The following is a 12,869-nucleotide window of genomic DNA, read 5'->3' as shown; positions in this document are numbered from 1 at the left end:
TTCATATGTCTTTGCCTCTGTGTTCATCCAGCACTCAAAACATGTCAAAGAACACAACTAATCTCACTGTTTCCTGGAACAGTTTATCAGGAAAACACTCAACACAGTTCCAAAGTTACAAGACTCTTAGCACATCTTTTTGCCAGATATGTAACATTTTCTGATGCAAAATGCTACACAAGACAAAGGAAGAATTCACATTGTAAAAATCTTACTTGCTTTTACTTGAGCTTTCTTTCAAGAAGCCTTCTAAATTGACCAAAAGGGCAAAGTACTAGTGTTACTGCTAAAATGGTAAAACTGTAAAATTCTTGAGTAAGGTGGATTTACATTTGTAATTATCAAATACATGATGAATTTACTCTAATTAATGTTAATGTTTTCTAATTCTGAGAACAATTACAAGTTACTTTATATTTTCTGCATATGGGTGTTCTGCATGGTCAAGCATCTAAACTATGATCTGCACACTGAGATGCTGGCAGCCAGAAATAAAGTATAATAACTTTAATAAGAGAGAAGTAGATCATGATGCATTAAATCATGACATGCAAGACAAAAAAAAATTCATACCATGTTCTTATGATGCTTTTCAATGACACATACATTTTAAAACTCCAAAGATAATTTGGGAACTTATAAACAAAGAGAATTTTAATTTTATTTTACAATTTAATTTACAATAATATATTTGTAATGTGCCAATTACAAATTAAAATGGAGTTAGTTTACCCAATATGATGACCAAGTACCCCATATTATTCTTAATATTTAATCCTGGTTATACAGTGAAGAAAGGAAATCTAGATATATTTCTATGATTAAAAGAGATTAACAAAAACTAACAAAAAAGAAAACTAACAAAAACATGACTAAAATAAATTAATAGGAAAAAATTCAGTTACTGTAATAATAATACATAACAATATAAAATTATTGAGCCTTATCTATAATATGTCTTCCCAAAATTGTACTGACATATGTAGTGGTTTGAAATCAAAACAATGCTATAGCTGCATAAGACAAGTTCCTATAAGTTAAAGGACCTTCAAATTTCTTACATCAGCATTAAAAAAAATCTAACATTCAGCCATTTTTAAACATCCTTTGATGGGCCAAATAAACATGAAATATTTTCTGATAAACTAATTTGATTTTTAAATCATAAGAGATGTATTCTTAATCCCTGGCCCACTGAATCTCCAAAATTAGATATTCCAATTCTTCATTTCACAATTCAGATATATAATCAAATACTAACTTTCATTATTCTTTTAATTCCTCATAAAATTGAACTATTAGTTTCCATTTAAGCACTGCATCTCTTAAGGATCCTAAAACTGTAGGCGCCTGAGAGTCTGCTAGCACATCTGGTCCATACTACTTAAGCTATATATGGTTCAACTGTATATATTGCCAAGTGAATATTGTAGGTAAGTCATATTCACATGCAATCTCTCAAAGTCTTTAGACCAATCATTATAAATCAGCTGATTTAAAGTGCTGACTCCATATTTAGCCTAAGCAACCAGTAAATTACCATTCCCACCATTTTCAAATTTAGGTTCTTCCACTGTGTCAGTTTCCCATGTAATTTGGGATCAAAATGCAATTACTTATATATTAATGATGAAATATGCTTGGCAGCTTTCAAAGATCACTGTTTACTACATGTGGACCCTAAAACTTGCCAAGATTTCAGTGGTTTACACATTTATTCTCTAAATAGGCCCAAAGAGGAAAATCATAAAAAAAATATCACCCCCATAAAATGTTAAAATAACAGCTCAATTATGTGGTAGAAAATTTGATAAGTGGAAACTGCCATCATTGTAAGGTGTCTCCAATTTGGCAAAACACATTCGAGGGGCTTTAGCATGCCAAAAAAACTTTCTCATTAACCCTTTGTTAAGTGTCTAATAGGAATCAACATTGGATCCCTCTTAGAATATACATTAATCTCATGGTAATATTAATTTTGTTAACATTAATTTTGCCTCAAAGATTTAATGAGAATTTTCACCATCGAGTTATATCTACTGAAACTGCATCTATACATTTGGATATATTTAATTCAGCATACTATGATATATTTCAAGATATAAAATCCAGTATTTTACTGAGTCTGTAAAATTGTAAATCCCAATCACTTACAATGAACTATAGATAAAGTAGATACCAAAGGCAGCAAATTAAATTTCTGTCACTATAACCAGAGGATAAACCATATTGCTTTATGACTTCAATAAGATTTTGTGATGACATTGTATAATTACCAAGGATAGCCATCCAATCATCAGCATGTATGAATAATTGTTATTCAGTGTTGAATGCCATGACATCTTTAATATATTGAGACTATCTAATGGAAGAAGAACCAATAGTTCAAGAACGAAACTGCATACCAAGGAAGAGTCATTCTTTTCAAGTGCCACAGTATAATTTGATAGGTTGACAGACAATTCTATTTGCAATAACTTTAGCCACTGGGTGAAGGTACCAAATTGTAACCCAATAAATAAAAGATTGTGCACATTCAAATATGGCATTCAAACACAATATTCATATTTCTTCAAACCTGGTCAAGAGTACAGAAGTGAAGGAACATTCAAGGAAGAATTAATAGCATTCTCATGCTCTATGTTAACATTCTAAATTTGGTCTTATTTGGTATTATTCAAACAAGCATTTTGGTTGTGTTCCCAGTGAATACTTTCCTTTTTCTAAAAAAAAAAAATTCTTTTTAAAAAAAGAAAAACCAATTTTAACACATGGGTGTCATCAAGAGGGCAAAGAAAATGGCACAGAATTAAATAACACTTGTGTATCTAAAAGTCCAGTTGCAAGTAAAGCTTTAAAATTACCACTGTCTTTTGAAAAATGATTATTCCCAGTAGTTCATCTTTAGGTCAATTTTTAGTTTATGAGAATACACAGATTACTCTTTCTGCATTCATTAATGTCAAGAACATCTTTCCTACTGTATTGTATGTGACTAACATCACAGCAAATCTGAATATACAAAACTGACTTCCATTGTCTCAGAAGATGTTCAAGACAACTATTCGTAATCTTATAAAATCAAGATCCCAGCGATTAAATCTGCATGAAAAGCTGTACGTTTTTTATAGACACATATGTCTCTATAAGTAGTGATACTAGAAATATAGTTTAACATTTTTGCTATTCTATTGTGTATAGCAGTTCCTAGATGTACAACCATGTACAAGAAGCAACATTCTGAATCAGTAAATAATGCCAGTGTGCACTGCCAAGATCATGACATTTTTTTAAATTTCAATCTTCTGAACATACATTGTGAGATGTCTGAAATATGTATATACCTGCACACAGTGTACTTCAATATATAGTGAATGTAAAATGACAACAAAGGTATCAAATACATAGGTAATGGTGTTGTTTGTAAAAGAAATATGATTCTACTAGAAGATATAAAAGTCTTCTTCCCTAAATGTTATTCCAGATAATTTTCTATCAGATCTAAAAAAAAATAAGAAGAAATATGCTCTGATGGTAGATTCTTAATCCCTCTGGAGAAAGCCCAGATTATTTCCATTTAAGGTCATGTAAGCAGCAGCTGCATATTTTTGTCCCTTGAAGAAAATTAAAAAACAAAACACCAAATGTGCTGTTTTTAAGTTTGCTAATAGTCCAAATCATTCAGGATTTTCATAATTTTCTAACATTTCTCAGGAATTTTCTGTACCTGTTTAACTGCAAAGGTCATTTCAAAGTCTTTTTTCTTCCTCCACAAATATTCTGCACACACAAGCACAAGCTTGCCTAAAATTTGCAAATATTAAATTCAAGAAGGAATGGGTCAGATTTACTTTACTTGATTTAATGATTTCTGTCTGCAGAAAAGATAACATTATACATGATTTTGTGACACAAGTCCTGAAGAGACTGGCTAAGCAATTGGTATTACAGATTATTAACAAATATTCCAGATCTATAAGGAACAAAGCACCCATGTTTTACAAGGTGTACTGTAAACAGGAATAGAAAACTTGTACACAGGTGGGATTAAAATGTCCCATAAAAAACTAAGAATTGGTGAAATAAAGGGAAGAAGTGCTATAAAGTTGAGTGGGAAGACATCCTGTGAATAAGGAAGCTAAACATAAGAAAAGAGATTTGAGAGAAAAGGAGCTGAGCAGTTGTATACAGTAGTAAATCCTCTAATGGATTAATAGAATTGAAACTGTGCCTATTAAACCATGATATCCTTTAAATCCAAATGGGATTTTGGACATGTAAAAATGGGAAACAACATGTCATGCATGCATAGTTTGCATATTAGGGGTTCTAAGCAAAAGTACAAAGGGACTCCAAGATCCCAAGGGAGTGATTTGCTTTCTTGCTATTGGCAGGAAAGGAGATAGAAAACAGATTTTGGAGTTGGGTGACTGAATCAAAGGCCATGAGGTCCAAATCATGACATGGGTACCACACCCTTCAGAACTGTCATTTTTCAAACATAACACTTGGGGAAAAAACCCAAAACTGGTATTCCTAAGAGATCAGAAGGGCCAAAAGGACAATTGGGATGTTAGAAGATCTGAAAAGAAAGACCTGAATCTACAGTATAGGAAAGTGTTTCCTACTGGAATTAACAGAATTTAAGGTTCATTGGTCAGAAGAAAATTAACCAACAAGGACAGGCATAGTAAATTACATTAAGTCAAACCCAAGATTTCCAGTGTACTGATGCCAAGAGGTAAGAAGGTGAAATGTGCAACATAACAGCATATATCCAACTCATTTGTAACAGAATCTGACATACCCAATACAGCTACCCTCTAACCTTCCCAAAGCTGAAGCCCTCCAGATGAGTTGGGAGTGTAACTTCCAAAATTCTTAAGCAGCATCTTCAGTATTGGGAAGACTGACTTAATCTAGTGTAGATAGTCAAATATTCAAAAATACACAGAAGAACTGCTTATTTGTTGATTTCCAAAGGAGATGCCAAGTTTAGTTGCATTTTGCAAAAAATACAACTGAAATCTTGTGAACCTTAAAGACTAACAAATGTATTATCACTTAATATTTTGTGGATCATAGTATTCTAAATATATTATTCCTTTCCTAATACACTGCCCCCATTAATATTTACTGGAAGCTCTCAACTTCAAACAAACAACACACACAAAACTAATTTGGGGTGATATTTATTTAAGTTCACAGTATTCTTTTCTCACTTAAATAAAAATTTTAATAAAATTTATGCACAGAGTACTAGCCATTCATATTTTAAAATAGTATGTATAAACCAAATATACTAGATGAAACACAGGACACCTTTTCCAATAGCTTGGCTAGCATTAGTGAAATATCAATGCCATGTATGATAAACAAAAGGATACCTAATCTATCTTAAGATGCTTTTTGAAAGGGCAAATGCCATTCTCTTAAAAGCCTGTGTACCTCCAACAATGACCTGGAACAATTACTGCTACTTAAAAGACTGCCACTTATATCACCCTGAAATGCTCATCTCAGCTAAAAGACAGGCCAAAATCACCTGTCAAGTAAAGCCATATATCTTATTTTGCTGCCAATGTTGCAAATTCACCCAATAATATGAATCTCTTGAGCTGTTTTATGTAAGAAGTATACATAGTAACAAGACTGCCTGTTCATTCAATGTCAAAATTATCTGGACTATAAATCCAAATGCTAATTTAAGCACACAATACCAGACTGCAATGCCCTTCCCCCACCAAAAAAACAGCAAATGCCCTTTCCGTAGACTTGAGGGTCTCCTGATTGTAAAGCAGTACTAGAATATCTAAAATATTTTAAAATGAACACTATAAACTTTCCTTCAACACTCTGCTTCATTTTAAGAACAGCTGGGAGTTTCATTTCAAGTTATCTGTGGTACACTGATCTGTAAACTGAAAAACTGATCTTGAATATTAGCTTGTGTTGGGCTATCACATTTGGGTTGCAAAAACCTGGATGACCACTAAAAGTTGGTGTTTTGGGTACCTCTATGTTGTCATCTCAAGGTCATCCAGTTTTCTGCAGCTCAAGTATGTTATCCCTAAGTATATATAAAACCATACATGCAATTTCATGGGGTTTTTTACACCTAGTAGTGTATGTATGTGTGCATTACCTTGCATCATTCAATTGAATGGAAGGGAATGAACAGGCACTGTCTAAATATTATTAACTGAGCTATCATTTGTTTCTTTGGATTTCTTGTATTATGGACATGCAATTTCATTTTCACTCTTTTTTTCCCTGTGAGAACAAATACTAAACATCCTTGCCCTAAACAAGGCTAGCTCTCCAGTATGTCTGTTCTTGCAATCTGTTGTATAACCAATCACTGGAGTTAAATTCCTGAATGACATCATGAGCCCAGCCTATGAAACTTTTGTTATTTTTTTCCTTCAGTGAACTTCAGTTGTTCCCATAAATCCAATGACAGATAGCGTCTTTTAGTTTCCCACAGCACATCGTCATATAATTCAGTAATCACCGGTCATTAAGGTAAGGGACTCTACTTTTATTATAATAGGACTTTTGATGTTCAAATTAATTATCCTGCTTCCATTAACAAAAAAAGTCTATAACTTTATTGAAAATTATAATTTGATACAGAAGTCAGATATAAGCTACCCTCTGCATTTATTTTTGTTTTATGAAAGAAGCAGAGATATCAAGCATTTTGTATGCGTGTTAAAGAGAAAGAGGGAGAGAGGGAGTGAGAGAAAGAAAGAAAAAGAGAGAATAAGGAAATGGGGAGGTGAAGTGGAACAAAGTAAAGACATCAAATAATATTTCAGCTTTTTCTGCAGGAAAGATCTAGAGGCATTTAGCATTCCTCTCCTCTCTAGTTTATTTTTTGTTAGATATATGACCAGTTTTTCTTTAAAAGTATCATTTGTAGTATCCATATTTCAGTTCTGGTGTCAACAATGTGTATTTTGTGTATGCGTATTTTTACTGCTGCCAAGCAAATGAACCATATACGTTAAAGAAATATTGGACCAAAAAGTAAATTAGAGAAGTCCACAGAGAGTACAGCCAAACCGGCTTTGAAAATCCCTTCAATTTTAATATTATTTTTTGGGATACAGTGCGGGATCTGATGCCCAGAGAGTTGTTGGGCAAGCAGATCTAGTAGTTCTTTTCCAGTTCTTGGATCCTAGCCAACAGTTCTGATCCTGCACTTTTAGACTAAACTACTTAATTCCTGTTCTAGATATCTTGAATTTAGACTCTAATCTTGTGCAGGATAGTAGTCAAATAGATTCCAGATAACTACATTTTGAATAATTATCCCGTTATCATCTATTAAATCCTGAATTAACATCAGAGACTGAATTATAAATATGAACAGAAATGCCAAAAAAAAAAAAAAAAGAGAGGTCAAGCCTCCTAAAATAGCAAAACCAAAATACATTTAAGTAGGAAACATTCTTAAATATCCGGATTTAATATAAAAAGCTTATTTGCACTACTATTCATTTGGTATATTATTAATTAACAGTGCAATTCTAAGAATGCTTACACCTGGAATAAAATTCCACTCTATTCTGTGAGATTTACTCTTGTGTGATTACATAGAATGCAACCTTAATGTTGGCAAATTTTAGAAGCTGATTTATGGAGAATCAAATACAAATTCAGTTTCAGGAACCAAATAGGTTCCTGAAATTTACAAATCTTGTATAATCAACATTTTTTAGATCTTAAAACTTAACATGCCTAGCCCTAACCCTCCTCTTTAAAACACACACACACATACACACCTGAATAATATATCAGCAGGGGTCATTCCATTTTTCTTTTGAGAAAACATTTATCAGTGTGATTCTTGGATTACAATGGAGGCAGAGTTTCATGATACAAGTTATGCACTTTTCAGTAACCTAACATTTTCTCTAACATTCAGCATTAGTATTTCTTTTCACTTACTGCTTCTTTTCAACTTTTTGACCCACTTATTATGTCCAGTCTTCATTCCCTCAGTTTTTTGGGCATCTTCCTATTATTTATCTCTTATCAAGTTACTCCTTATTTTGTCAAACTGTTATTTTCTACCCTTAATTAACAGTACACTGCAATATTTTCTAAAATACATTCATGACATTTCTATTTTATTCAGCTTTCATTTTCTTCTACTTTACTATTCCTTGATCTAATCTCTGCCTTCCATTAAGCTCAAAGAGGAAGACAAATTTTCCTTCAGATCCATCACTGACCACGTAATAATTTAGACTCCCAACTGGTGTAACTGAGATCATAAAGGAAACCTGGCTACTTGTATGAAATTAATAATTTGCACCTGTCAAAGTTCCAATTAAATTATGCAATGTGGAAGGAAGGAACTGATAGTTTTAACTGGGGAACCAACAAAGGGCTTTTGGCAAAATAGGGCTGAGAAATGTAATTATTGGACTCCCCATCAGCAACAATCTGTTTTCTCTTGCATGACCTTTCAGAGGGAAAATCAGCAGGAGACTCATGACCTCTAATGGAAAAACAATTCTCACAACAATACAACTCACATTGTAAAAGAGTTTTTGACTGTAAAGCAACAACAAAAGTCAAGACAGTTTCCATCTAAACCTGCCATAAACAAACAAACAAACAAACAAATAAGGTTACTCCACCTCTACATCAGTTCTACGGGCAGCTCAAAACATAAATTACAAAATACATAAATTTAAAATGCAGCATAAAATCTAAACAACACTGAAACAATAACATTAAACGGATACATTTAAATCAGGAAGTCAAAAAATCCCAGGAGAATTAAAAGACCATCCTCTGGGTCCTCAAAAACAGCGTTAAGTAAGCTTTCAGAGCATTCCATTATGGGAGAAACACACCCAGCTGGCCTTTCACTATGCAATACATAAATCAAAGAAACTAATCTTATTCATTATCATTTTATTCTATTTTTTAATGTATTGCTACTGACATGGATATCAGGCATCAGCTTATAATCAGAACACAGTTTTTTGTTTTTTTTAAGATCCTTCATACTATGTTTCTGGATGGATTCACATTTCTAGTTTTTCTTCCACAAGTTAATTTCTGTTGTGTTATCTCACTGTAAATATCCGCATGCAGTCCAATATCATTATGGGGTATTTTGTCCCCATGTTTAGCATGTAGACTAACCTCCTTTTGGGAAGTCTAACCCCACCCCCGCACCCCAACCACTATGTGTTTTTAACAACTGCTGAATAAAATTCTTGGGAAAACTATGCAGTCCCACTCCTGTGCCGCATTGGAAATGACTGCGTCTGAGGAGAAACAGGCAGGGATGGAAACGTCATTGAAAGCAGCCCCTGATAACAGGATGAAAACAGACATTTTAACATGTTCGCCCTAAAGCAGCCTTACACTAGGAAAAACCATTGTAAAATATAATTATCCCTATTTCATAGGAATAATGAGAGAGAGAGAGAGAGAGAGAATGCGCCTTTTACTTAATATAACTGAGTAAGTCTATAGCTAACTGTTAAGAGAGTAAAAATCATTTAAAAAAATTAAAAGGATTGTATGCTAGTTATGCCAATTGGATATTTAAACAGAACAACATAAACGAAATAGAAAGCTACTACCTAGCATTTCTACTGAATTTTGTCAACTGGAACCTGCATTACATGGAACATGAGAAAACAAAGTATAATGTGAATGAATTTCCCTTTTGTTTAATTGATTTATCTATTAAAATAAAATAAAGTACTTGGCCATCTTTCAATATAGCTTTTCTACACAGGGACACCCTAATACTAGTGTAATTATAGTTTCAATTAAATTGATTTGAGGGATTCAATTATCATGGTACTCCAAATAAGATGGAAAAACAAATATTCAAATGTAAATACTGGTAAAACACAAAAAAGCACCACTACAACATTATTACAAGAATTCATTCTTTAGGCACAAGAAAATAGAGCTCCATATTCTGAATACTACTCCTACTAATTTCAAATAGTAACCTTTTCAGAACAAAAACTGAATCACAGTCCCAACTGCTATAAAAATTTGCAAAGGATTCTCATTTCCTTCAAAGGCCTTAACAGTTCTGATATTAGGAATCAGATATAAAATAAAGAACAACTCTAAGATGCTTCCAGAGTCTAAGTAATACTTATAAACAAAGTAACAGTATTATCAAGATAATGTCATTTGACTTTATCATATATTGCTGAAAATTAAGGGCTAATTTGTAAGGATTAACAGTTAATTATTTTATTCTTTCCCAATTTTTAAAATATTGAAACAGCAGTTGCTAACTGTCAGAAACAGAATTATATCACCAAGTGCTGATCCTTCCAAACAGCATGGAAAATTCCATAAAATAAATGTTACTACAATGTGAAATTCAGCAGAATGTTATTTATGCTTTTACTCAGCCTATCAATAAAATAAATATTTCTATCGCCTATTTATGAGATATATCTGTGAAGTGTTAAGTTATGCTTAACAAATGTGCTTAATTGTAAGTAATTAATTCATGATAGTCTGCTTGGAACAGGATAAACATTTTAGTATAACTGTGCCCATATTTGGCTAGAAGAGTGATACCATTTTTACCGAGTCCCTTGAGAATACAGTTTTGTTATTACAGTATCAACCCCTGACAAACGTAAGCCAAAAAAAGAAACTGGACATAGTGTCAGGCAAATATTTTTGATGGCTAATAGACTATTGCCCTTCATCTCTCCAATCAAACAGAGCCGAAAATAATGGATAGACAAGCAGGGATTGTGAAGCATATTTATACAAACCGTTCCAGCAAAAATTATGATCCAAACTGAACACAGCCCACCAACTATGTTTTTTGGATTGTCAGGTGCTTAACAACCTTTCTGTTTTTGCAGGCATCAAATACAGAAGGCTTAATGAGCCCTCTGAGTCACCATACATGGTTGGTGGACTGAACTCAGCTTAGTGAGCCACAAATCACAACTGAAGTGTCAAACATCTACTGTCTCTCAAGACTGCTTTCCTACTCAGGTTATTTTACACACCAGAACATCTTAGGAGTTTTAGCCAGGAATACTAAAATTGTACACAGGTTCTGTATACAGTTATGGATACCCAATTTATCTTATTAGGAATATACACTACACAATGAAGGCACGTAGATATACCTACTGCAATCTGTTTTTTTCCGTATCATATTGTGACGTTTAGAATAATGGTGTAGAGTTGCTACATGTTTTGTTTTTTATTAAGACTTGTTTTCACTGTAAAATGTGTTGCATACTGTCACCTTGAAATAATCTGCACTTGCTGATTAAACCACTGTTTGCTGTAATTCTAACACTTCACTTTCCTACTTTTCCCAGCTCCACAAAGATTTTTAAAACTTCTCAAACAGAAGATATTAAGCACATTGTACTGTCCCTGAAAGTCTCTGCTTCTTAAAAATCCACTCTTTCTTAAATTTCTGCTTTCCTGTTGTCATGGAGAAGGTCCAGTACATAACTCGCTCTGCTCTGAGGAGAGCCTCAACTATTGAGGTGCATCCACAAACACGGCAAAGGCTTCAGGACCTTTTTGTAAACTTCTGTCTTATCTTAATATGTCTGCTGCTTATATGCATCATTGTGATGCTTCTCTGAAGTCCAGCTTTTCTTGATTGATCTTCACTACATTATGCAATGGGAAATGGACACCAGAAGGAGAAAGGAACCAAACATGAAACATCCAGCAGAAGGAAATCCATGCAAGAAAGTGCAGCACTTGTCTAAATAATTTCTCACCATCTCCACTCTTACTCATTGTAACCGTTAAAAGCACCTGTACTGAACAGTGATTTGAAAACTACTGTCACAAGGCTATGCATGAGCTAATTTGCCTGCTTTATTTTTAAAGGAAGTCTTCTGTGGATGCTGATGATTAGTTCTATAATTACTTGCGTTATGATGTGTAAAATGTCCACCTATAAAATCTTAATTAGCAGCCTTGAACTTTTGGTTCGAAGTTATTTATTTATTTATTACTGCTAATCAGCTGTGTTTACTTTCACATCTGAATAAAGAATGGGCTGAATGCACTACTATTAAAAGCACAATTAAATTGTTACATATTCTAGGAAATACATGTACCTCGGGCTACTTGGATTGTTAACTGAAGCTTTCATTAACTTTTTTCCCACATATTCATGATACAAGCTTTGAAAAAAGATAATAAAGCATATTTACTGCCTTGTTCTACTGAAATACAAGTATTTCAATAGACTTATAGTCAGAAGCAGCAAAAACAAGAATTCTGATAAGGACCGCAGCCAAGTATAAATATACCTTTAGACATTTGATATATTTATAAATATTGAATACACTCTCTCCTGTAGCACTAGTGGAGTCCCCCAGGTGATCCTTTCATTATGCAGTTGTTCTTCATTCACATAATTTAGCAGGAGGTCTAGATACAGAGTTCTTTCATGTTTTTGTTCCACAAAGAATCCATCACAGTAAAAAAGAGTATCTGTACAACAGCTTTGATTGGTTGCATTAGAAGCTTACCTATTGTCTGATTGCATATAACAAATAGCATTTTTGCACAGCTAAAAAAAAGCCAAGGATTAAATTTGATTTCAATACTTTTCCCAAATACAACATTAAGTGAAACTATGGATAAAAATGTCTTGCATTTCACTGAAATCTAGTTAATCAAAATAAATATTTATACTTTATAATACTTGACTGTGATATGTTGTGTGCATTTTGGTCATGTCCTTTAATTTCTTCTCTAAAACTGGCATCTGGACAATTCAATAAAAATGTATTTGTTGCTACCTACAGAGAAGCCAAATAATCGTAATATTAATATTTTAAAAGAAAAGTTTGATAGAGAAGAATTCA

The 12,869-nt window shown here is 33.1% G+C and overlaps 2 protein-coding genes across 2 annotated transcripts in view; one reads left to right on the top strand and one right to left on the bottom strand.

Moving 5' to 3' along the window:
* CEP85L (centrosomal protein 85 like) overlaps positions 1 to 12,869 on the bottom strand; it is a 109,671-nt gene that overhangs the window by 34,459 nt on the left and 62,343 nt on the right. The gene's annotated exons all lie outside the window — the stretch shown is intronic.
* Positions 6,415 to 12,705, top strand: PLN (phospholamban). The gene is made up of 2 exons (XM_063310681.1): positions 6,415 to 6,525; positions 11,352 to 12,705. Exon 2 carries the CDS (start codon positions 11,469 to 11,471, stop codon positions 11,625 to 11,627), a length of 159 nt encoding a protein of 52 aa, XP_063166751.1. The 5' UTR covers positions 6,415 to 6,525; positions 11,352 to 11,468; the 3' UTR covers positions 11,628 to 12,705.

Source organism: Candoia aspera, chromosome 1 (assembly GCF_035149785.1).
Source record: "Candoia aspera isolate rCanAsp1 chromosome 1, rCanAsp1.hap2, whole genome shotgun sequence".
Lineage (NCBI taxonomy): Eukaryota > Metazoa > Chordata > Lepidosauria > Squamata > Boidae > Candoia > Candoia aspera.
This window is presented reverse-complemented; position numbering and strand designations above follow the sequence as displayed.